This window comes from Narcine bancroftii, chromosome 1 (genome assembly GCF_036971445.1).
Source record: "Narcine bancroftii isolate sNarBan1 chromosome 1, sNarBan1.hap1, whole genome shotgun sequence".
Lineage (NCBI taxonomy): Eukaryota > Metazoa > Chordata > Chondrichthyes > Torpediniformes > Narcinidae > Narcine > Narcine bancroftii.
In genome coordinates, this window is record NC_091469.1 from 393521350 (window position 1) to 393548079 (window position 26730).

The 26730-nt window shown below is 42.2% G+C and overlaps 1 protein-coding gene and 1 long non-coding RNA gene across 16 annotated transcripts in view; one reads left to right on the top strand and one right to left on the bottom strand.

The window, feature by feature from the left end:
- LOC138751436 (uncharacterized) overlaps positions 1-11173 on the bottom strand; it is a 50740-nt gene extending 39567 nt beyond the window's left edge. Inside the window, exon 1 of the long non-coding RNA XR_011349923.1 lies at positions 10572-11173. This is a non-coding gene — a long non-coding RNA (uncharacterized lncRNA). The remainder of the gene's footprint in view (positions 1-10571) is intronic.
- The window catches only part of LOC138751434 (glycoprotein-N-acetylgalactosamine 3-beta-galactosyltransferase 1-like), a 60631-nt gene continuing 44319 nt past the window's right edge, over positions 10419-26730 (top strand). For 8 of the 15 annotated variants that reach the window (XM_069913693.1, XM_069913695.1, XM_069913697.1 and 5 more), the window contains exons 1-2: positions 10850-10930; positions 18720-18847. Coding sequence is in view for 5 of the 15 variants with exons in the window: in XM_069913692.1 (XP_069769793.1) it covers positions 18814-18847 (34 nt within the window). In the remaining 10 variants the exon portion in view is untranslated. The other 7 variants (XM_069913686.1, XM_069913691.1, XM_069913699.1 and 4 more) reach the window with 5 other exon arrangements.

Consider the following 26730-nt stretch of genomic DNA (forward strand, 5'->3'; position numbering starts at 1 on the left):
TGTAAATAACAATTAAATTAAGAGACAAGAAACACATAAGGTAATAAATATTCTCTGTAAACCTCTTGTAAAAAAAAATATGCAATCGTACAATCATTTTTGTACTGTCAGAGCAGTCAATGATCAATATGATCAAGAGTCTGAGAGCCATTTGGAAAATAAACTATTCTTGAATGAGAGGTACTGGTGGCAAACCAGAAATGCAGAGTGAAAGGAAGCAGAAAGAAATTAATGCTTGTAAAAATTTAATGGGATTGAAAGATGAAAATTCAGGACTTGATAACCAACATCCCAAAATTTTAAAAGAAATGCCTTTCGAGTTAGTGGTTATCATCTTTCAAAATTCCATAGATTCTAAAGATTGGAAAATAGCAAATGTAAGCCACTATTTAAGAAAGGTGATTTACATCAGGAAATCAGTCATTTGAGAAATCTACAATTATTTCAATAGTCTTAGATGAACCAGTTGATGTGAAATTTTGAATTTTAGGCTTTGATAATGCACCAAGAAATTAATGAACAGAAGTAGAATTGATGTGAGTTGGCAGTAACACCCTGGAAAGAATTCTATCTTGAACACAAGTTGGTGAACTGAAAATGGAAAGTAAATAAATAGATTTGTTCAGGAATGGAAAGATGTGGCAAGTGAGGTTATGCTACAACTACTCACAGGATAAGACAGATTCACTATCTTCAAGTCTTTTCATAATACAAAATTAGGAGGCTGTGTGGGGTGTGAGGAGGATATAAGGGGATATAGACAGACTAAAGGAATGGAATGGGAAAGGACAGATGGGGAAAAAAAGTTGAAGTGATCCATTTTGGTAGAAACAAATGGAAAAGCAAATCTGATGCTCAGAGTGTCTTGGGTACTCTTATATATTGAAAATATCTCTGAAAATTAACATGCAAGTACAACAAGCAACTAGGAGGGCAAACATGGAACTAGAGGCTGGTCAGCTTAATGTCAGTCATGGGTATGTTAATGGAGAACATACTGAGAGACAGGGTCTACTTACATTTGGAAAGGTAAAGACTGATTAGAGATAATCAGCATGGCTTTATTTGTGGGAAATTATGTTTTCCAAATTTTATTGAGCCTTTTGAAGAGGAGACAAGAAGATTGATGAGGACAGAGCATTAGGCATTGTCTACTTTACATGGACGTTAACAAGGCATTTGACAAGAATACTCAGGGTAATCTAGTCTGGAAGGACATAGCTCCTTAGATCCAGGGTGAGCTGGCTAATTGTATAAAGAATTGACTTGATGGTAGGAGACAGAGGGTGATAGCAGAGGGTTGTTACTAAGATTGGAAGCATGTGACCAGTGATGTGCCGCAGGAATCAAGCCAGAGTTCACTATATTAATGATTTGGATGCCATGGTTAGTAAATTTGTAAATGACATCAAAATTTATGGTATCATGAACAGTGAAGATTAAGATTACAAGAGATTTAGTTGAAGTGGGAAAGTTCACCAAGGAATAGCAAATAGAATTTAAATCTGACAAGTGCAAGGTGTTGTATTTAGTAGGTTAATCCAGAGCATGGTGAATGGTAAGGTCCTGGAAAAGTATTTTGGAACCAAGATATTTGGGGACACAAGAAATATAACAGAGAGTTATAGAGTTCTATAGCACAGAAACAGGCCCCTTGGCCCATATGAACCAGACTCGTCCTAATGGCCTGGATTTGGCCAATTAATGGTATATTAAATAAGAAAGACGGTAGATGCTGGAAAACTGGAGAAACACAAAGTGCTGGAGCAACTCAGCAGGTCAGGATAGTCAACATTTTGGCTTTAAATCATTCATCAGGAATAGTGGGGTATAGGTACATAGTTCCATGAAAGAGCCAAATCAGGTAGAATGGGTAGTGGAGAAGGTATTTGGAACACTGCCTTCAGCAGTCAGAGCATTGAGTTTTGGAACAGGAATGTCATGCTACAATTGTTCATGTTAAAACTTTGGTGAGACAGCATTTGGAGCATTGTGCACTGTTTTGTCACTCAATAATAGGAAATTTTTAAAAACTAAATTTAAACTTACAGAATAGTTACAGCACTTCTGGCCCACACGCCTATTCCTCCCAAATAGACCAATTAACTTACTATGTATTTTTTTGAAATGGAGGAATTCCATGCTGACCTCACGGAGTATTGTGAGCAGTTTTGGGCTCCTCATTTAAGAAAGGATGTGCTGATGTTGGAGAGGGTTCGGAGGAAGTTCATAAGGATGGTTCCAGGAATGAAAGGATTATCATTTAAGAAGTATCTGACAGCTTTTGGCCTGTACTCATTGGAGTTTAGGAGAATGAGGAGGGATCTCATTAAAACTTTTTGAATGTTGTAAGGTGTGGACAAAGTAGATGCAGAAGGTTGTTTCCCATGGTGGAAGAGTCTCGGACAAGAGGCATAACTTCAGGATCGAAGGATGTCCACTTAGAACAGTGTTGCAATGGAATTTCTTCAGCTGAGGATGGAAAATATGTGGCATTTGTTGCCACAGGTAGTTATGGAGACCAGATCACTGGGTGTATTTAAGGCAAAGAGTGATAGGTTCATGATGAGCTAGGGCATCAAAGGTTATGGTGAGAAGGCAGGGAAGTGGAAAATGGAACAAGATTAAATGGTGGACCAGAGTAGCCTATTTCTGCTCCTATGACTTATGGCTTTTTTGATGTTTATAAAATTATGAGGTGAGGTACATAGTCATAATCTTTGTCTCACAGTAAGAGAATCCACACTAGAGTACAAAGATTTAAGGTGAGAAGGGAAAAAATTAAAAGGACTTGAGAGGCACTTTCTTCACACAGGATGAAGTGGTAGAAGCAAGGACAATTGTGTCATTCAAAAGGCATTTAGATGGATAGGTAGATAGAATAGGTTCAGATGGATATGGGCCAAATGCAAAACAAAGGGACTAGTCCAGTTCATATGAGCTGAAGGGCTATCTCTGTCTGTGCTGTAGAACTGTTTAACTCTCTGTTAGCCTACATTACAAGAAGACATATGCAAGAGTAAGGACTTTTCACTGCAATTATATTGTCCTTAGTGAAACTGCATCTGGAATATTGTGTTTAGGTCTGACCTCCATACCTACAGAAGAATATATTTATGATAGAGAGAATGGAATTAAATTTCATCTTTTTGATTTCAGGATGGGGAGTTTGCTCTTTGAAGTGAGATTGTGCAGACTGGGTCTATAATCTTTGGAGACAAGAAAAAAAATATGATCTTATTGATATGTAAAGCATTCTTTTGAAATCTGACAGGGTAGATGCAGGGATGATGTTTCTCTTCACTGACTTTTTGGAACCGAGGATCACTGTTTCTAAAGAAGGGGTTATCCATTTCTGATTAGAAGTGAGAATAAATTCTTTCCCCCAGGGTCAGTAGAGTCTTAAGAGTATCATTCTGTATCATGGAGTGATACAGAATAGAAGCGACTCCTTTGACCTATGACATCCATGACAATCTTTTTGCCATTTACACAAACCCCATTAGGTCTGTATTCTTCTAAACTTGCCGATGTAAATGCCTGATTGAGTGCCTCTTAAATGCAGTGTCTGTATCTGATTCCATCACCTCCTCAAAAAGTCTTCTACAAATATTTGGAAACTTTGGAAAGATATTTTTAAAACTTTATCAATGATACTGGTTATTCAATTACAACCTAACCTCTTAACTGCTTTTTTTTCTACACTATTAGCTAGAAGAGCCATTTTACTTAAATGGAAAGACTCTGGTTCTACTACATTATTTCAATGGCTTTCTCATGTAATGTCTTTCTTAAATCTAGAAAAAAAATCAGAAGTCGTACTTTAGATATGACTACTAAATTTGAAGAAACATGGAAACCATTTACTGATTACTTTCATGGGATCTAACTGCTGTTATTCTATGAATTAACTCTTCCTTTCCAGACGCAACATAATTCTTGCTGTTTTGTTATCTGTATATGTGGACAAGAGCTATGTTTTAAACTATTCGACAGATCCTTGGGATAGGCTGCTCAGTTGTTTTATTTTATATATAGATATATATATATATATATATATATATATATATCTATATATATTTCTTCTTTTTCTTTGGCTTGGCTTCGCAGACAAAGATTTATGGAGGGGTAAATGTCCACGTCAGCTGCAGGCTCGTTTGTGGCTGACAAGTCCGATGCGGGACAGGCAGACACGGTTGCAGGGGAAAATTGGTTGGCTGGGGTTGGGTGTTGGGTTTTTTCTCCTTTGTCTTTTGTCACTGAGGTGGGCTCTGTGGTCTTCTTCAAAGGAGATTGATGCCCGCCGAACTGTGAGGTGCCAAGAAGCACGGTTTGAGGCGATATCAGCCCACTGGCGGTGGTCAATGTGGCAGGCACCAAGAGATTTTTTTAGGCAGTCCTTGTACCTCTTCTTTGGTGCACCTCTGTCACGGTGGCCAGTGGAGAGCTCGCCATATAACATGATCTTGGGAAGGCGATGGTCCTCCATTCTGGAGATGTGACCTACCCAGCGCAGTTGGATCTTCAGCAGCGTGGATTCAATGCTGTCGGCCTCTGCCATCTCGAGTAGTTCGATGTTAGGGATGAAGTCGCTCCAATGAATGTTGAGGATGGAGCGGAGACAACGCTGGTGGAAGCGTTCTAGGAGCCGTAGGTGATGCCGGTAGAGGACCCATGATTCGGAGCTGAACAGGAGTGTGGGTATAACAACGGCTCTGTATACGCTAATCTTTGTGAGGTTTTTCAGTTGGTTGTTTTTCCAGACTCTTTTGTGTAGTCTTCCAAAGGCGCTATTTGCCTTGGCGAGTCTGTTGTCTATCTCGTTGTCGATCCATGCATCCGATGAAATGGTGCAGCGAGATAGGTAAACTGGTTGACCATTTTGAGTTTTGTGTGCCCGATGGAGATAGTCATGGTGGGGAGCTGGCTGATGGAGGACCTCAGTTTTCTTCAGGCTGACTTCCAGGCCAAACATTTTAGCAGTTTCCGCAAAACAGGACGTCAAGCGCTGAAGAGCTGGCTCTGAATGGGCAACTAAAGCGGCATCGTCTGCAAAGAATAGTTCACGGACAAGTTGCTCTTGTGTCTTGGTGTGAGCTTGCAGGCGCCTCAGATTGAAGAGACTGCCATCCGTGCAGTACCGGATGTAAACAGCGTCTTCATTGTTGAGGTCTTTCATGGCTTGGTTCAGCATCATGCTGAAGAAGATTGAAAAGAGGGTTGGTGCGAGAACGCAGCCTTGCTTCACGCCATTGTTAATGGAGAAGGGTTCAGAGAGCTCATTACTGTATCTGACCCGACCTTGTTGGTTTTTGTGCAGTTGGATATCCATGTTGAGGAACTTTGGGGGGCATCCGAGGCACTCTAGTATTTGCCAAAGCCCTTTCCTGCTCACGATGTCGAAGGCTTTGGTGAGGTCAACAAAGGTGATGTAGAGTCCTTTGTTTTGTTCTCTGCACTTTTCTTGGAGTTGTCTGAGGGCAAAGACCATGTCAGTAGTTCCTCTGTTTGCGCGAAAGCCGCACTGTGATTCTGGGAGAACATTCTTGGCAACACTAGGTATTATTCTATTTAGGAGAATCCTAGCGAAGATGTTGCCTGCAATGGAGAGCAGCGTGATTCCCCTGTAGTTTGAGCAGTCTGATTTCTCGCCTTTGTTTTTGTACAGGGTGATGATGATGGCATCACGAAGGTCCTGAGGCAGCTTTCCTTGGTCCCAGCAGAGCTTGAAAAACTCATGCAGTTTGGCATGCAGAGTTTTGCCGCCAGCCTTCCAGACCTCTGGGGGGATTCCATCCATACCTGCTGCTTTGCCACTTTTCAGTTGTTCAATTGCCTTGTATGTCTCTTCCCGGGTGAGGACCTCATCCAGTTCTAGCCTTTGGGGCTGTTGAGGGAGCTGCAGCATTTGTAGATTTGTTGTTTTTTTTTAATATATGTATTATAATTATGTCTTTAACTCTGTGTTAAGAGAATTATTTCTAATACATCACATTTTCACTCTTTGGAATTTATATACATATTATACTTATACAGGTACACAATCCTTTATCCGAAACCCTTGGGGGACAGTGTGTTCTGAATTTTGGATTTTTTGGGATTTCTGAAAGCGCACCTGAATTGTGCTACCTATCCACCCCCACCCTCTTCCAGATGCCCGGCAGTCTCCCCCAACGGCTGTCTCCCCCGACTGCCGGTCCTTCAGCCTCCAGGACGTCTCCCCCGACCACAGTCCCTCGGCCGCCCAGATGCCTCCACTAACCGTCGGTCCCTCGGCCGCCTCCCCCAACCACCCATCCCTCGGCCACCCTCCCGACCGCCCGTCCCTCGGCCGCTCGGCCGCCTCCCCCAACCGCCGGTCCCTCGGCCACCTCCACCGACCGTGGTCCCTCGGCCGCCTCCCCCAACCGCCGGTCCCCACTTGACGGATTTTGGAGCTTTCCGGATTTTAGGTGTCCTGTACTATGTAGATTTGGACATGTAGATTTAATTGTGTTATTTCTATTCTCCTTATGCTGTGTATATAATGAAAATATTTAAAAATAAAGAAAGAAAATGTTACATTATACAGAAAGTGGTGTTATTATAGAAAATATGCCACAATTCTTTACAACAGGATGGAGAGCAAAAAAGATTTGTTTCAAATGTCATCATGGCATTTAAGAGTGCTTGTTTATGAAATGAAGAAACTCAAGATGAAATTATAGTGAGTAATTATGTAGTCAAATTGAACATTGTCTAATGTTGCCAGATTTGGCATTCTTAAGTTTAAGTCTTGCTGCAAATGTACAAGGCATTGTTGAGACCTCATTTGGAGTATTGTGTGTAGTTTCCAAGGCTACACTTACCATGGAAACAAGATAGCATAGATTTACTAGATTTAAAGAAATACACAGCAGATCAGGTTAATCATAAAGAGGGAGAACCAGAATTAATAATTTACTGTCAATAAACTTTCAAATCATTATTCTGATGAAAGTTCATCACTGTTTCTCCTTCTGGAGATACTGCCTGACTTAACATTAGTCTTAATTTTATATTTCAACCATCATCTGCAGCATTATTGTTTTGGATTTTACCTAACTGATTTTAGGGATGAGGAATTTGTCCTCAGAATATTAAATAGGATGACTCAATATTTACTGTAGAGATAGTTAATTGAAACAATGGACCATATTGAGGAAATGAAAACAATCTTTAGATTCTCTGATGTCCAATAACTGAGGTCCAGATATTTAGGCACATGAAATTGAGGACTCAGGCAGGAATGTGTATGAGGTAAGACAACAACAATCATATTGAATGGTTGAGTGTACTCGAAAGACTGTAAATACTCCTCATGTTCTTAATTAATGTGAACACATTACTTTTATTATCAAAGTGATCAAGAACAAAACTTCCCTACTATCACAGAAAAATCTGGGTTGACACCATTAGTGCTAATAATATTAATGAGATGGAAGTCATTCAATGCATTCGAGCAAAGCCTGGTCAGGGTTTGCCTCTGCTCTATTAGTGATTAAGCTCTAGCCAGCATTGATCTGTGCACACAGCTAGTTCAAGTTCCTCTTGGTTTCAAACTACTATTTGGTTTTAAGCCCATGGAATTACATTGACCACAGTCAATAATTTTGGTCTCAGATACTGAAAAGATACGACATTTCCAGTACCTGGTTACAGTCTGCAAATGCATTTCCCTATCTATAGGATTCCCAAAGGGACAATCCATATGTGCACAATTTAACATCTCAAATATAGCTTTTCAATGAACTTTTCTCCTAAATCCCTGTTGGGTATTTCTTTTTTTGGTTACTTGAATTTACCTTACTTCTACATCCTCACACACTTCACAAAATGTATAAAACAATGGGACATCAGGATCAGATGGAGCTTTATTTTGCAATTTTGTTCAATATTTAATAATACCTCTTTTTGAAACACAGACCAAATAATGTCAGTTAGCCAAATGGTTTGTGATTTTACATGACATGCATTGTGAGTGAGGAATCCAAATGATTGATGCATTCAGGAACTCATTCAGTGTTTTCTCATAAATTAGATCAGTCATGATCGTATTGAATGGCGGAGCAGGCTCGATGGGCCATTTTTGGCCTACTCCTGTTCCTATGTTCCGATGTTTCTCAAAATTTGCTGAGCATGGCATTTTTATCAGGCAATTAGTTTTAAAGAAATGTTGGCATAAAATCAAAATGAATGAAGGCATGTCAACAAGAGAATTACTCAGAAAACCACTCTTTCACAGTAGTTAACTTTTGTGATGCTAGTAACTCAAATTTTACACTGATTTCAAGCTTCGATGGCATTTGAAAAAAGATAATTTAAAATTCTAGAAAACTAGCATAGTTCCTGAAAGTAAAGTGGGGGAGGGAGATATATTTTCTGCATCTTTTTTTCCTTGCATTGATCTCATTACTTCCCACAAGAAATTTACAACACAGAAAGCATTCTATGCCAGTTGAAGAAGAGCCATTAAATCTAAATTACCTTGCACCACAGGGTCTGTAGCCCTGCAGGATCTCTCTTCAAGGACACAATCCAGTACTATTTAAATAGATTAAATAATGCCATTTAAATAGTTTCAATTACAGAGATGAGTTTTTCTATCTACCAATCTTTCAAAAAATGGCTTCCAGATACCTACCATTCTTAATGGGTATGTAGATGTGTAACATTCCAGGAACTTTACAGTTCACCATCTTGCTGCTCCATTCTAGTATTCAGGCTATTTTAGATAGCAGTATCCTTGCATAAAATCATATTCCCATTGTATGTGGCTAGTCTAATCTACCAACATAGTTCTGTAACTACAACTGATAAGATTTCTGGAGAAGTGCTTATTTCATTCCCAAAAGGAACATCACAACACAGAGACAATAGATAGAAAGAGTCCCACTCCTCCTTCAGAATTTGGGAAAACCCATCAGAAAAAGATTCTATCTCACCCTTTCCTTCCTTCTGCTAAGGCTACCATAGAACATCTCAGCACAGAGAGACCCTTCGGCCCTTTTAGACTGCCTCACTATTATTTTGTCTAGTCCCACTGACGGACACCCAGTCCATAACCCTTCATACCCCTCCTATCCATGTACCTGTCCAAGTTCTTCAAAAATAATGGAGGCCGTATTTAGCTGGCAGTTTGTTCCACCTTCCCATCACCCGCTGTGTGATGAAGGTCCCCCCATCCAATGTCTCCCCTAAATTTTTCCAATTTCATTTATAATCCATGTCATCTGGTTTGTATCTTATTTACCATCAGTGGGAAAAGTCTACCTACATTTACTTTGTGTATACCCCTCATAATTTTAAATTCCTCTATCAAACCTTCCCTCATTCTTCTGTGTTCCAGGGAATGAAGTCCTCACCTTTCCCTGTAACTTAGTTCCAGAAGTTTGGGTAACATTCTAACCAATCTTCTCTTCACTCTTTCAATCTTACTGATATCTTTCTTGTGGTTAGTTGACCAAAGTGCACACAATACTCTCAATTTGGTATCACCAATGTCTTATATAACTTTACCACAACATCCCAACTTCTATACTCAATACTTTATGAAGGTCAATATGCCAAAAGTTCTCTTTACAACCATCCCTACCTGTGATATCCCTTTCAGGGAATTATATATCTGCATTTCCTGATCCCTCTGTTCTACCGCACTCCTCAGTGCTCAACCATTTATCGTATCAGCCTTTCCTTGGTTTTAAGCAAGTGGATGGAATCTGATATGGTGGGGCAGGTTCCAGCGTGGCCTTCAAAAGAGTTATATAAATATATGGCAAAGACAAGAAATCAAAAAATATAGGGAATGAGCTAGGATAGAACAAGTGAACTACTCTAGTTGAAAGCCACTACACTCTATAAACCAGATAGTACACATTCATAACCACTCTATGATATTTACACAACTTTCAGCTCATGATGTGGATGGCTCTGAGGAAGCCAAGTGCGCTTGGTACCATCTCAGTCTCATTCTTGTCAAGCTCCTCCCACATTTTTCCAACAAAACAATGAACATTTCTGGAATACAGCTCATTCTGGATGGATATGATCTAGCTCATCCTCACAGAATTATGAATTGTTCTAGTGAAGGTAGAATAATGCACACACTATGCTTTGAAATAACGCCCAATTTTGATATCATTCCCTCCTGTCAGTACTCCTGCCCTCCACCCCACAGCCTGTCAGTGTGTACTTCCCTCCTTGCATCTGTAGTACTATCAATTAGGCCCAGCGGGCTAGAAGTCAAGATTCATAAGCCTTAATCACTATAATCTTACAGTCATAGCTTACATGTTTTGGCCTGATTCCAAGGCAGTACTGAGGGAGGGGACTGGGTGATACCGCCTTTGTTTGGTATCCTGGAGGGGGAGGAGTGACCGTGTCAGGGGCAGTACAATGCATGTCTGACAGCATCACTGCCACCGGTGAGAAGAAATGATTACTGAACGACTGTTTATTAGAGATGCAATAGCAGAATTTAAACATCGCAATGGTCTGCTCCAAATATTCCACCTCCTTGAAAGTTCATTTTGCCGTGATTAATTGTCTCTTACCGTTTCTACACACATACCCATGACAGAGGTATTGACTGTTACTAGATACACTATTTTGTCGACATATTGGAGTGGTTTTCTTGGTCTTGCTAGCGCCCTTCGGTTTTTTTTCCCGCATGTACTGACGCACAAACGTGAGCAGATGGTGAAAACCGATAAAAAGCTGAAGATTGAAAGTTGGAGGAGAAGGATCACGTGGAGCGAGAAGCACTAAACCACGCCCCGTCCCAGGCACACGGGCCCAATCCTCCTTGAGCGTGCTTACGTCACACGCACGATGACGTGTCACCCAGAACGGGCGTTTGATGTTCCGCTGTTTGTCAAGTTCCGGCCGGGTGGAGGTCGTGGATCTGTCTCAGGTAGGCTCCCATCGCAATGGTGGCCGCACCTGGCCAAGGCGAGCAGGCAGTTGGTTGCGTTTCTGGCGGTGACAGGCCGACTTTTTAATTTCGATTCAATGCCCGAGGATTCCCGTTCACGTTTCTGGGGTGCCTGTGGCTTTGCCCGGCAGCGGGCAGTACTGTGAGCCGGGCGAACGCTGGTCTCAGTCGATTCAAGGGCTGGGTGAAGAGTTTGGGGGGGAGCGGTGCCTGGTTGCAAAAGGAATGGGTTTTTGACGGGTTTCCCGTGGCCGAGATGAATTTTACAACGCTTTAGCTGGTCGGTTGTGCTCAATGTCGGATAAAAGTGTAAGGATAGAGAAGGAAAAGTCGCTCTCCAGTGGGAACGAGTTATGGTTGATTTTTGTAGTATTTCTTAGTACGCAATCGTGTGCGAATTTTTAAAGAAAATCACTGCAGGTCCAACTTTCAAGTCGATTGCTCCACCGAGGATGAGAACCGAGTGATGCTGTCGGACATGCATTGCACTGCCCCTGACACGGTCACTCCTCCCCCTCCAGGATACCAAACTAAGTCTGTCATCCAGTTTATTTCTCGCGTTGTAACTTCATAGAGATGTGAAACTGCAGCTGCTGAACTAGTGGATGTACTCTGTCTGTGGAGCCAAAAACACCTCATTCTGCTTGAAGAGCCGACAGTCTAATGGTATGTGATATAGCAGAGAAACAGACCCCAGGGCGACTGAATCGGTTCTGACCAGCCACTTGCACTGATCCCCCTCCAGATCCTACTCCTTACCCTCGTGGCAATTAACATAAATATTGAATTTTTCATTTGCAGGAAACTTATGTTCCATTCCCACCAGTCCACCTAGTGTTGCTCTCCTGTTCCTTACTTATTCCATCCTTCCATGTACCTACCTAATGCCATTTGGTCAACCTCCCTTTCTGGTTCTACCACCTTCCTCTGTCTCAACACCCCTCCATTTTTATAATGGCATTCATTGTCCCATATCTGGGACATATATTTTGTTACAATATAATATAATATTTTGTAATTGGATAAAGATAAACACAATGAAAATTCCAGACAACATATGTGGGGGAAAAAAAGTAAGGTAGTTTACCCTGAAGTTCAATTTTGTTACCGTATAATATTTTGTAATTGGATAAAGATAAACACAATGAAAATTCCAGACAACATATGTGGGGGTGGGGGAAAAATTAAGGTAGTTTACCCTAAAGTTCAATTTTGTTACAATATAATATTTTGTAATTGGATAAAGATAAACATTCAGAGCCAGCTCTTCAGCGCTTGACGTCCTGTTTTGCGGAATCTGCCAAAATGTTTGGCCTGGAAGTCAGCCTGAAGAAAACTGAGGTCCTCCATCAGCCATGACTACCAGCCCCCCCCACATCTCCATTGGGCACACAAAACTCAAAACGGTCAACCAGTTTACCTATCTCGGCTGCATCATTTCATCGGATGCAAGGATCGACAACGAGATAGACAACAGACTCGCCAAGGCAAATAGCACCTTTGGAAGACTGCACAAAAGAGTCTGGAAAAACCACCAACTGAAAAACCTCACAAAGATTAGCGTATACAGAGCCGTTGTCATACCCACACTCCTGTTCGGCTCCGAATCATGGGTCCTCTACCGGCATCACCTATGGCTCCTAGAACGCATCCACCAGCGTTGTCTCCGCTCCATCCTAAACATTCATTGGAGCGACTTCATCCATAACATCGAAGTACTCGAGATGTCAGAGGCTGACAGCATCGAATCCACGCTGCTGAAGATCCAACTGCGCTGGGTAGGTCACGCCTCCAGAATGGAGGACCATCGCCTTCCCGAGATCGTGTTATATTGCGAGCTCTCCACTGGCCACTGTGACAGAGGTGCACCAAAGAAGAGGTACAAGGACTGCCTAAAGAAATCTCTTGGTGCCTGCCACATTGACCACCGCCAGTGGGCTGACCTCGCCTCAAACCGTGCATCTTGGCACCTCACAGTTCGGCGGGCAGCAACCTCCTTTGAAGAAGACCGCAGAGCCCTCCTCACTGACAAAAAACAAAGGAGGAAAAACCCAACACCCAACCCCAACCAACCAATTTTCCCCTGCAACCGTGTCTGCCTGTCCCGCATCGGACTTGTCAGCCACAAACGAGCCTGCAGCTGACGTGGACATTTACCCCTCCATAAATCTTCATCTGCGAAGCCAAGCCAAGAGAAAGATAAACATAATGAAAATTCCAGACAACATATGTGGGAGAAAAAAAAGTAAGGTTAGTTATCTTCCATGAAAACCAGCATAACTTAGAAAATTAGTGTTTAAATTGCAGAGAAGGGTAAAGAATAGAGAGAGAGGGAATATATGTGACAGGAATGGAGACTGAAATTATTTGACAGAATAAAAATAGTAGTTCCAGTTGAGAAAGTGTTGTATAGATTTGTAAATTGTAGCTAATTGATTTAGAGAAAGTATAGAAGAAGTAAGGAGATTAATGCTGAATTGCGAGATACAAGAGATTGAAGTTGCTGGAAATCTGAACTAAAATAGAATACCCAGCAGGTTCAGAAGCAAATGTGGAGAAGGAAAAGCTGAACTATCATTGCAGATTGAATAACTTTTCAAAACTTTGTGGTGACACAAACAAGAAATTACAAACATAAGAAATAGGAAGAGGAGGAAGCTGTCTAACCAGTATAGTATTCAATAGAAATTCAAAGAGAGGATGGTTTCCTGAAAACTCTTCAATCTGAATTATGTCCTCAAATTGCAGGAAAGATTCCAGTAAGATTGAAATAGTCCAGAGAAGATTTACAAGGAAATTGATGGGATTTGAGGAACTTAGTTACAGGAAAAGATTAAACAGGTTAGAATTTTATTCCCTGGACTGCTGGGGAATGAGGGGGGATTTGACAGAGGTATACAAAATTATGAGGGGTATAGACAAGAATAAATACAAGCAGGCTTTTTCCACTAAGGCTAGGTGAAACAAGAACAAGAGTTGAGCCATGAGTTAAGCGTGAAAGGTGAAATGTTTAGGGGGAGCTACTTCACACAGAAACTGGTGTGTGTGTGTGGACTGAGCAGCCAGTTGAAGTGGTGAATATGGGCTTGATTTCAAATTTTAAGAAAAATTTGAATAGGCACATGTATGGGAGGGCTATGGTCTGGGTGCAGGTAATTGGGGAGAAAAAGCAAAATAAAGAGTTTGGTTCTGACTAGATAGGTTGAAGGGCCTGTTTCTGTGCTATGTTTCTATGGAAACAGATTTGGCTGAGATTAGCTTTTGCTTTTAATATCATATTTTCTAATTTAATTGTTGTAAATATCAAAAAGAGGGCATTTTGGAGTGTAATAGAGCAGCCATTCTCAATGGGGCCCCCCCCCAGCACATTGAAGTAAAAGCCTTGTTTTCTTTTCACTTCCTGTATTGTGCGTGTGAGGACTCCAAAACCCAGCAGCAATAGATATTCACCAAGACAAATGGTTACTTAAACAAAAGTTTCCTTTAATTATCTTTAAACATGAAAACAGAATCACACTTTAACTTATTACTATTGACTTAACTAACCTAACTTAACCCCCTTCTAATTCTAAGCACGTGTATGTAATGTGTGTGTAAATTCAGAAAAGGTCTTTGATTCACAGTCCAATCTCACTTCTCATTCCTCCAAGTTCACTGGTTGCAGGCCATTCTTGTACTGTGCACAGAATTTAACATTTATAATGTTCACCAGGATTTGGCGCTTGAAAGGTAAATGATTACCGCTCAGGAAGGTTCTTGTCGGTTTTCAGAAAGAGTATGTTGTTCGCTGGCCCCGCAACTGATTCCTTTTTAAACAGCCACTTCAGTGTCTTGCTGACGAAACCTGCCCGTTCAGGGTTCTCCAGATGATAACCTCTTTCTTTCAGGTCACCACAAAGTTCCTTTTCGTTTCTCTTATTTCAAGTGAAACATTAGATATCCAGTCCTCTCCTCTTGTATGAACCACAAGGGCTTTGACCAGGCTGAACTAAGCACTCACAACCCACCTTCCAAATAGGGTTTTCCACAAGCATGCCAGCTTGTCCTGTTTCAGTCCCAGCTGCTGCTGCTGACTGCAAAACTGATCTCTCTCTCTCAGAAAAAAGCCTGTTTGATACTCTCTCTGCTTGCAAAATGACAAAATAGCAAGTTCCACTCTAGACAATATGTGACTCCGACAAGTTCTTTCATCTGTTGCCTTCTTGTAAACAACAATCCATTAGTGAAGTCTCTTGGGTACTCTCCAAAGCTTTTCAAAGGTTCTGGGGCTGACATGTCTAGCATAAACAGAGCTCCAGTATTTTAAATAAGATCTGTTTTAAAGTGTTTGTATGTGAACTACACTAAAAAACCTGCCCCATTTTATCTCCCAAAAACATAACTATGTACTGTCACAATAGATATATATAATATATATATATATATATATATATATATATATTAGATAGAGAGGGAGATATAGATATATCTTTTCAATAGGAAAGAGTATGGAAGAAACCAAAACTATTGCTTCATAGGGAAGGGGGTCCAGAAAGTTTAAGCCGAGTCCTAGAGAGGCCACAGCTGAAACAAGATTGAGAATACCTGGAATAGGGCAAATTGAAGAATAAATAGGGCAAAGTGACAGACAAATGGAGGAATGAATTATTTTATTGTCCTGTGTACTGAAGTACAGTAAAAAAGCTTTATTTGCGTGTTATCCATGGCTATTCAACGTGTACATTCAACCCAATAAGGATCATCCTTGTCAGCTGAACAGTGGTGTACTGCAAAGCTTGTTTTATTTGCCATACAAGGGACCACATGGTGAATGGTGGTGACATCATATTGAAAGTGGTGGAAATTAGAGAATGATCAATTAAATGAAGAGATTGGTAGGTGCAAGATAATGGAAAGGCAAATCTATCCTTCCTACCATGGGTGGGGGGGGGGGGAGAAGGAGAGGCAGTGAGAGCAGATGTATGGTAAATGAAACCAATGCAGTTTTGTTAAAAAACCTTCAGTACTTGCATAATGAGGTTTAAAAAAAAAAACCAAATGGGGTGATGTTGGAAGCACTCAGGTCAAAGATTCCCTGTACATGGATGAAGTTGCTATTTTCTGTTCACACGATCAGTCCTCAGATCGATTAGCATCTTCAGCCAGTTTGAGTCATCATTTGGCACCTGGGTAAATCGGAAGAAGAACGAGGCAGTGCCCTTCAGTAACTGGTCTGACTGATCTGCCATCCCCTTCACAGTCATATCTGATGACCTGAACGTGTTGGAGAGCTGGTTTGCAGAGGCCAAGGAGTGCAACAAAAGTTGGTCTGATTGCAAAGGTTCACCAGAAATTGGGTCTTTGGGCAAGACACTTCCATTCAATAACCTGGAAGAATGTGGACATCAGGTACGAGGTGCCTCAGTACTGCTGAGTATGGTGCAGAGGGGACCCATGCCCCACACTTCCACCCTGGCAATCACCAGCACAGTCTTCTGGTTCACTTAGAGATCCAAAATGGAAAAGGTCCAAAGTGTTGCCATGTAGAAGTCACCATACAGTGGAAGCAAGGGGCTCATCCAGATGTTCTCCTTTGTGTGTAGCTGCATCAGGTTGTGTGTTGAACAAAAGTACTGAATCACGATGTGATGAGGTTGCTCCCTGTTCCAGGTGTTGCAGTGGCTGGGCCTGGCCCCATTGGTATGCAATGTCCCAGTCAGCTGGACTTTACCACACCACCTATCCTTTGTGAAAAGGTTCTTCTAGACAAACACCACAGGTCTATCAGCTTCTGGTCCACACTAATGTCCTGTAGCACTGAGGAACAAGGACTCGATAGATACTGTAGAGGTTCCCCGAGCAGACTGTCAAGATCATCTGGTGGAATAACTTGTCTCCAGTGCTTACGAATAAGCTCCAAGACTTGGCCTGACTGGTAGTGAGAGGAGCCCTCACGTTTAGATTATTTCCTGTGCTGCAGCAATATCACCCACAACACACGTTGCCCTTGAGATGACTGCGGTGGAGTGGAGACAGTTGCACACATCTGCAGAATGTACATTTGCTAAGAGTGTCTGGGGAAGGATACAAAGGTCCTTGTCATGGTTTATCGCCAGCATCAGTGCAAGAGAGAAATCTCTGATTTGCAGGCTGTTCTCAGGGGCATATATACAGACATCCAGAGCTGATGGAAGATCATCAACCCAGAAAAAGACACCATTTGGTCTGCTTGAAACTTTTTCACTTCCAGCACACAGATGTTGGTGGAGGAGATGCTGCTGACTAGCTTATTTCAGGCTCCAGAAGTACCTGCTGAGGGATGCACTGAGGCTTGGTGCAGTCAATGAAAAGGCATTGTGGGGAAGGACCACAGTCAAAAATTATTCCGTTAATGGACAATGAGGGGCTGAGACTGAGGGGAAGTGCCTCAAACAATAGAATGGGGAGGAACCAAAAGGCGCAACAGTGGGGGAAATGGTTCTAACAATGTACAGTGATGGAAATGTATGGATTCGACACCAAGGATGTGAAAGGACTTTGAATACTTCTTTTCTGAATAATTTTTTGTGAATAAAGTGTATTTTCACAAAAAAAATTATAATTTGCAAAACCGATATATGATGGAACTTTGAACAGGAAAGCACAGGATATATCTATATCTATGGTAAACAGGATGACAAATTAAACTAAATCTGCCTGCACGTGATCAGGATCCCTCTATTCCCTGTTAAAAGCCTCTTCTACAGTACTATTATATCTGGATGTACCATTGCCCCTGGTAGTTTGTTCCAGGCTCTGACTAATTTGTACAAACAAACTTGCTCTGCACACCTGCTTTAACTTTACCCCTCTCATTTTAAACAAATATTGTTTATCCAGGACAGCTCCACTTTCAATGCAATGGGCACCATGGTTAGCTTAGCAGTTAGTACAACACTGTTACAGAGGCAGTGATCAGTACCAGGTTTGAATCCTATGCTGTCTGTAAAGAGTTTGTATGCTCTCCCCACATCTGGATGGATTTTCCCCTAGGCGCTCTGGTTTCCTCCCACTTTTTGATATGTACTGGGGGTTGTAAGTCAATTGGGTGTAATTGGGTGACATGGGCTTGTGGGTTGAAAGGGCCTATTACTGTGCTGTATGTCTAAATTTTATTTAAATTTAAATTTAAAGTTTAAATGGTACCAAACATACCAATCCCCAAGTAAAACATGAAAATTTGTAGACACAATGCTGGAGAAATTCAGCAGGTCAAACAGTGTCCTTTATATAGCAAAGATGTACATAACCAACATTTCAGGCTTGAGCCCTTCATCAATGTATGGAAAAATGTCAGCAGGCATCTGAACAAAATAGTAAAGGGTGAGGTGTGTTTGCAAAGGTAGTAAGTGATAAGTAGAGGAGGTTGGGAGGGAACAACAGTGATCAAGGGAAGGAGGGATGTCTTGGTGAAGGGAGGGGGGGAGAACTGGGAGGGGAAAGAGGAGAGCAGGTTAGCAGTAACTGGAAAATTATGTGTTGATGCAATCTGGTTGGAGAGTGCCCAGATGGAAAGTCAGGTATTGTTCCTCCAATTTGTCTTGGTGGGATAGAGCACAAGGTCATTGACAAACAAACACATGAGTATCGGAATGTGGCTACTGGGAGGTCTCTGTTACTAGCGGACGGAGCTCAGTGAAGCGATATCCCAATCTGTGCCTAGTCTCTTCGATGTAAAGAATCCCAATGCTCCATTGACCTTGGTCTCAGCACTTCTTTGCAACTGGATCCATGATTTTCTGTCCTGCAGGCCACAATCAGTGAAGACTGTTGATAGCACCACTTCATCACCGAGGCACCACAAGGCTGTGTACTCTGTTCTCCACTGTACTCTTTGCACACCCATGACTGTTGTCAAACAGCTTCAACTCCATGCAGGTAAGATCTCCGACAATGATAACATGGAAAACAGAATGGAGTTGGAGGAACTTGTGGCTTGGTATCAAGACAGCAACTTCCCCCTCTTTCAGCAAGACCAAAGACCTGGATACAGCCTTCTGAAGGAGGGGAAGAGCTTACTTCCTGGCCCATGACAATGATCCCAAGGTGATGATTTAAATACATTTAAATTTAAATTAAATGAAACGTTCAAAGACTACTTTAAATTCTGAAGTTTAAACATTGGCATTGACTTGTCTTGGTATTGATGTGGGTAAGAAAATGCCTCTACTTCCTCAGAATCCTGAAGAAATTTGGAATGTCACTAAGCATTTCTTATCAGCCTCTTCAAGTACACTATTCTTTTTAAATATTTTTATTGATTTTTCACAAATAAGCATGCATATACAAAACAATTATAAATTAGATAACTCATCAAACTATAAAATACATAACACAACCATGATGCAAAATCTTCATCAAAAATATTTTTATCAAGTGCAGCGTGATTCTAAACCCCCATCCCCTAACCCAAGTTGTATGACTAAAGGAAAAAAAGTACTTTGTTCATGAAGTACAAAAAGAGCAACCAAAAGATTCAACTCTAAATTTACATAAAGAATTAAAGATAAAGTTTGAAATACCTCCCTCCAGTATTTTTCAAGGCTAGGGCATATCTAAAACATATGAATTAAAGACCCCTCTCCTCTCTTACATTTATCACATTTGCCCTAAGTACAACATTAAATTGTAACAAACAATGACGGGCACATAAGGATATAGTATTACCCAGCTTAAGAATTAGATCCCAGACTTTGTCCGTTAATGAGATATTTAAACCCTGTTTCCAGGCATTTTTAATTTTAACTGGAGGGGCATGTCTCAAACTCACCAACTTATCATCAATAATAGATAGTATAGCTATGCTAGAATAATGTAGCCTAAATAATATATCAACAATGTTTGTATCAGGTGCCCAAGGAAAATCAGATATCTGAGATTTCAGAAAACGTCTGATTTGCAGATGTCTGAAAGATTAAGTATTTGGTAAATTGAACTTTCCAGAAAGATGTTCAAATTATATAACTCTTATCAATAAAAATATCTTTGAAATGTTTAATACCTAATCTAAACCATTCATGAAAAAACAAGATCTTGCAAAGAAGGTTGAAAAAGATGAATGGATAAAATAGGGCTTGAAAGAGAAAAACCCATGAGGTCCAAAGTGTTTTCGAAACTGCACCCAAACAATCACAGTATGCCTAACAATTGGATTATCAATTTCTTTATTTAAAGAAAAGGAAAGTGAGGATCCAAGAAGTGCTGGAATGGAAAGGTTTTTGGCAGAATTCAACTCCATTGCTACCTATGCTGGACAGTCCTCTCGATTATGAAATGTAACCAAAACATAAGGTTGTGTATATTGATCGCCCAGTAATAAAATTTCAAATTATATAGAGCCGTGCCTCCATTCCTCTTAGGTTTTTGAAGATGAACTTTGTTTAGACGATGGTGCTTACCCTTCCATATATAAGGTGATATCATATCAAGTGAATTAAAAAATCATTTGAGAATGAAAATTGGTATAGACTAAAAAAAGATATAAAAATTTGTGCAAGATATTCATTTTAATAGAATTAATATGACCAACCAGAGATGTAGAAAGGGGCAACCCTTAAAGACTGTTTTGCATATTCTAATAAAGTAAGAAAATTGAATTTAAAAAGGTACTTGTGATTCTTTGTAACTAATACCAAGATTGTTAAATTGGTTTTCCACAATCTTAAAAGGAAAATTGGTGTAAACTGATACAGGTGCATTCAAAGGGAAAAGTTAACTTTTATGCAGATTTAATCTACATCCTGAAAATTTACTATATTGGGAAAATATTGACAGCTTGGATGGTAAAGAAGTGTCAGGATTTGTTAAGTAAAGCAGAAGATCATCTGCATAAAAGGAAACTTTATGTTCAAATCCCTGAAATGTCCCTGCACTCTTGAAATGCAGTCACTAATGGTTCTAAGACCAAATCCAAAAACCCTTGACTTGTTCCCTGTTGGAGATTGAAAGGTTGTGATTTTTCGAAAAGTACTGAGAATTGAAGCCATCCATAGGGTATGTATGAATACAATAATTGAATCCATGTAATAAAACGTGATCCAAAATTGAATTTTTCTAAAACGTAAATAAATATATCCTTCCATCTTGATTGAACACTTTCTCCACATCAAGGGAGAGAACACATTTGGGAACTGCACTGTAAGGCAAGTACAAAATATCCATAAGTGATGTATATTAAAATAAGAGTAATGGTTTTTAATAAAACCAGTCTGGACTTCAGAGATGATAGTTGTTAAGATATTCTCCAATCTACGGGCCAAAATTTTTACATCAACATTTAATAAAGAAATAGCTTGTAGGACTCAGTTGGATCTTTACCTTTCTTTGCTATGAGGAAATACCTGCTTTGTTAAATTTTGCCAGAAGATTAACCTGCCTGAACAAATCCGATAACACCGAACTTAATTAAGGTGAAAGTAGTTGAGAAAAAGATTTGAAAAACTCCACAGGAAATCCATAAGGTCTCAGAGCTCTTACAGAATGTAGTGAAGAAACTGCAGTAACTATTTCCTCATGCAATTATAGGCTCATCTTGTCTTGTTTAGTTATTTGAAGAAAGTGTGGGAATATTTAAACTATCAAGGAAATTTTCCATCAAACTACTATAATTTGTGAATTCGCAAGGTAAAATCAGGAGATAAATTTCCTGAACATGTCATTTATTTCAGAATTATCTGTAGTAATGTTGCCTCCTTTCAAATCTTTGTAATTTGCTGCTTGGCTTCAAAACCTCTCTGCTGGTTTGCTGAAAGCTTGCCTGATTTCTCACTATGGGTATAAAATTGACTCTTACTCTTCAACTATTTGAATTAAGAAAAGATCCAACATCAAAAATACCATCATCTGATTTTAAAAGAATGAATTGATGAGGCAGATTTACTTATTATGGCAGGTTTAAGAGATGAATGATCCAAAGCTGGGTCTAACCAACAATTAAAATCTCCACCAAGTACTAGAGAGTAACACATTCAAGTCCACTAAGGAAGGAAAAAAAACATTCAAAAATCCTACCTCATCTGCATTAGGGGGCATAAATATTAGCAAATGCTATCATTCTATTATTCAATTTCCATTAACTAATGATATAATGACCATTTGTGATGGGCAAAAGGAATATTTTGGTTAATAAGAATTGAACCACCCCAACCCCAGATTTAGCTGGAAGGAGGAATGAAAATGCTTCCCCCTTAATTTTGTTAGAAGTTGGGAATTACCAATTCATCTCACGTACCCCAAATCAAAGAGTAGCCATGGGTATGCCTGCCTGTTTGTAGGGTGTGTGGAGCAATCCATGCTGCAAGCCTACAAAGGCAAGAACCCCCCCGACCAACTTTTCCTCTGGTATATAGATGACTACATCAGGGCTGCCTCACGAACCCGCAAAGAGCTTGTCAACTTCATCCACTTTGCGTCCAACTTCAACCCCGATCTCAAACTCACCTGGTCCATCTCTGATAACACTCTCCCCTTCCTGGATCTCTCCGTTTCCATCTCAGGAGAAAAACTTTCCACTGACATGTATTACAAACCCTCCAACTCCCACAACTACCTAGACAACACTTCCTCACACCCTGCCCCTGCAAGGATTCCATCCCCTTCTCTCAATTTCTCCATCTCTGCTGCATCTGTTCCCTAGATGAGGTCTTCCAGTCCAGAGCTTCTGAAATGACTGCCTTCTTCCACAAACATGGCTTCCCCTTCACCACTATCAACTCAGCCCTCACCCACATCTCCTCCACTCATCTGCCCTAGACTCCACCCCCAGACGCAACACATCTTCCTCACCTACCACCCCACCATTTTAAGCATCCAGCACATCCGCTGTAATTTCTGGCACTTACTACAGGATCCCACCACCAGAACACATTTTTCCCTCTCCTCCCCTCTTGGCCTTGTGCAGGGACCGCTCCATCCATGATTCCCTTGTGCACTCCTCACACTCCAGGCACCTTCCCCTGTGCCCGTAGGGGGTGCAACACATATGTCCACACTTCCTCCTTCACCACTGTCTGGGGCCCCAAACAGGCCTTTCACATGAGGCAACACTTCGCTTGTACATTCAGAGGACTTTTTACTGCATCTGGTGCACCCTTTGTGGCATTCTCTACATTGGAGAGACTGGTTGCAACTGGGAGATTGCTTCGCTCAGCACCTAAGCTCTGTTCGCAACCACAGCAACCTCCCAGTGGCCAACCAATTCTGCGTCACACTCCTGCACTCGCATGTTTGTCCCTGGCCTTATGTACTATCCCACCCTGACCTCCTGCAGATTGGAGGAACAACACCTTATTTGCTGCATGGGTACTTTCCAGCCACATGGCATGAACATTGACTTTACAGCTTTTCATTTAACCTGCTTGCCCTTTCTTTCCCCTCCCCCTTTTCCTGTCTTTCCAGTTCTTCCACCCACACAGCCCTGCAATCCCCCCTCCACCTCATTGCTGCTGTCCCCGCCCTCCTTTCTCCACCTATCATCTCCTGCCTTGCACCCCCCCCCCCCCCACTCTTTTATTTGGATGCTTGCTGGTTTTTTTTCATATTTTGATGAAGGGCTCAAGCCCGAAATGTCGGTTCTGTACCTTTGCCTTTGCTACATAAAGGACACTGTTTGACCTGCTGAGCTTCTCCAGCAATTTGTGTTTTTGCACAGGTGGAAGATTTGCAAGTGTGCGATCACATGCTGCCAATTTCATTTTTTTCTTGCAGTTTCAGACACCTGAAGGAACACCAAAATAGTAAAATTACCATGCCTTTATTCTGTTCCATCTGATCTTTCCCTGTAAGTCTGGACATTGTGTCCTTGTCAAGTCGTCGCCTTTATTTGTTGTTCATACCATAACTACTAATGCAATGCACAGTAAAGATAAGATGAGAGTTTCTCATCTTTATTTATTGATTTACATAAATAATAGTTAAATATTAAGTCCCAATACAATAAAAATCCATCATGTACTGGTACACATATATTCTAGGAATTGAGGATCCTGATGGCTTGGGGAAAAAAAACTTGCACAATCTGGACGTATGGCCCCAAATGCTATGGTACCTCCTTCCACATGGCAGAAGGGAGAAAAGTTTATGTGAGGTTAAAAAAAAAAGTTTGCTGTTGGCCTTGAAGCCTGTGTAGTCACTCGGGTGGAGGGGAAGCTGGTGATAGGCCGACTTGAGGTCAGTGGTTGAGAATACACTATATTCAATGACCCTATTGACCATGTCGGCTATCCGGGGAAGGGAGTATGTGTCCAGCTGGGTGAAGCGGATAATTGTTCAGGGGCTCCCACCTCTGACCACCCCGATACGACCTGGGCTCTCCAGGGACTGGAGCTAGGGACAATGATCCCCTCTGACAGGAGTCACTGAACCTCAGCCTGAATAAATGCCATGTCCTCGGCGCTGTAGCGCCTGCTCTTGGTAGCTATGGGGTGGCACTCCGGAGCCAGGCTCGCAAATAGTGATGGAGGGGAGACCCGAAGGGTAGTGAGACTGCAGGCCAGTGCTGGAGGCTGGGAGCGGGAGAAGAGATCCATGAATTATGGGTTGCTTACTGTGAGGGGCAGCTGAGGGCCTCCGAAAACCATTGTCGCACTCCTAAACTGACTCTGGAAGTCGAGGCCCAGGAGGATCGGCGCACAGAGCAGGGGCATGACCAGTAAGGAAAAGTTATCGTAACGTTGTTCCCCCACCATCAAAGACACCACACAGTACCCACTAATGTCCGTTTGATGGTCTTTTGCTGCCAATTAAATGGTGCTGCTCTTTGGCCAGACTGGAAGCGAGAGTCTGCAGACCACATCAGGATGGATGAAGCTCTCCGAAGAGACAGTTCATCTTGTGTCCATTCGCCTCGATCTGCATCATGGAGTGGGTGATTGGATGAGGGCTGGCCTGGTTCAATGTAATCGATGCCAGGATCGGATCGTCATCTTCGCCGTCGGTGGGGAGGCCCGATGCACAAGAAGGCAGCCTTCATGCTGACCATGCGGTCATGGCTGCCAAGGTCGAAGAAGGCGGAAGTGACATCAGCGAAGCGGGCTGCAGCTCCACAGTCCATGCAGAGGATGAGGCCGGCAGTAAGTAAGATGGCGCTCCTCTCAACCTGCATGCGGTCAGCACTGGAAGTCTAGACAGGGCTTGCTCGTCGGTTGTACAAGCTGCGCTGCTTAGTGGGGAGGTTCTGGCCTTGCATACCCGGAGATAATGTCCTCTCCACAGCCTGAGTAGCTCACACCCCTCGCGGGGCAGAGTCGTCGCAGGTGTTTCATCTGCCCACAGAAATAGTATTTCTGATGTTTGATCGCCACAGCTGCTGTGGTCGGGTCAGCTGTCCCTGAGGCCATCTCCCAAGATGGTGCATTTTTGGTGTGCACACGGAGAGCCCGCTTTTGCCCGCAATTGATTTCGTGTGGCGCTGGGCCAGAGTCCTTAACAGAAGTATGGCCTGCTTCAGAGGCAACTGGTCTTCCTCGAGCAGGCGCTGCCTTATGTAGTTGGTCCTTAACCCCAACACACAGGCACCCCGGACCAGGTCTTTGACGCACTGGGCCACTGGTACAGGAGCTGTGGAACTACCCCTAGAGTCTCTCCCCAGTACAAGCAGGGCACGAATGAACTCTTCAGCCGACTCACCAGGCTGCTGTTTTCGGGACACTAGGAGATAATGCGAGTACATGCCTTTAATCTTTGGTTTGTAGAGGGCCTGAAGCTCAGCCATCGCTTTGGCATAGGTAACACTGCTCCTGATGGATTGGAAAGCTCTCTAGCGGACTCTTGCTTTCAGAACTTTGAGCTTCTTTTCGTCAGAGTCGACCAGTTTGGCACTAGTCTCGAAGATGTTGCTGAAGCAGTTGATCCACTGCTCGTACTGTTCAGACGTTCCTGGAGATTGGGGGTCCACTTCTAACCGACCGGGGCATAGCTGCTTCTCCATTACCGGAGAGATAATTTCTGTATATTAAATTGCAGTGCACTACCAGTGGCCACAAAGACTAGGCTGAGGGAACGATAGGCTTTAATATACAGAACCTTGCAGGAATGGTGGGAAGGGAGAGGTGGCTCAACCTTTATGGCCCAAGACCATGGAGTGGAGTCATTAGTGGGCGGGCCAGCTCCATATATACAGTAGTCAACAATAACTACAATGGAGGAAACAAATCACCACAGTCACAAACCACAGGTGTTCCAGATTTACGTAATGGAAATACAAGGATTTAAAATCTGCCTTGAATATTACCCGTTGATCAGGTTGAACTAGCAACTAGTATTGTTCCAAAGTGGGAGATTCTTCTTCGGCCCTTTCATACAGTCAAAAAGGCAGAGATTCTCTGCCCTTGCGTCAGGTCAGGAGACTTATTTTCATGAATGCACCCTGGTCGGTTCCAAGGTGCTGAATGCAATCCCTCTTGGGGAAAGGGTCACCAGTGGAGCGCTGCACTCTGCCACCTACCATGAGCTTAATGCCGCTGTAAGCGGCTGGCTAGGGGCGGCCTGACAACATTGCAATGATGTCGTTGGCCTGTGACTTATCACACCCACTCCTCCCTCCATGACTCCCTCAGGGCAGGAGCGACCGGCGGGGGCCATCAGGGCAGCAGGGACTGGTCTGAGACATCCGCTCTGGCCTCCGGCACCTCACCAGGCTGCTTCAACTTTCTGGGCCACTCATCGGTGCCAGCTGCTCAATACACAGCAGAGCAATGGCTGTCTACCCTATCCATACTCCCCCACGCAGCTGGAACCATTTCTGGGAAATGCAGAGCAGTTCC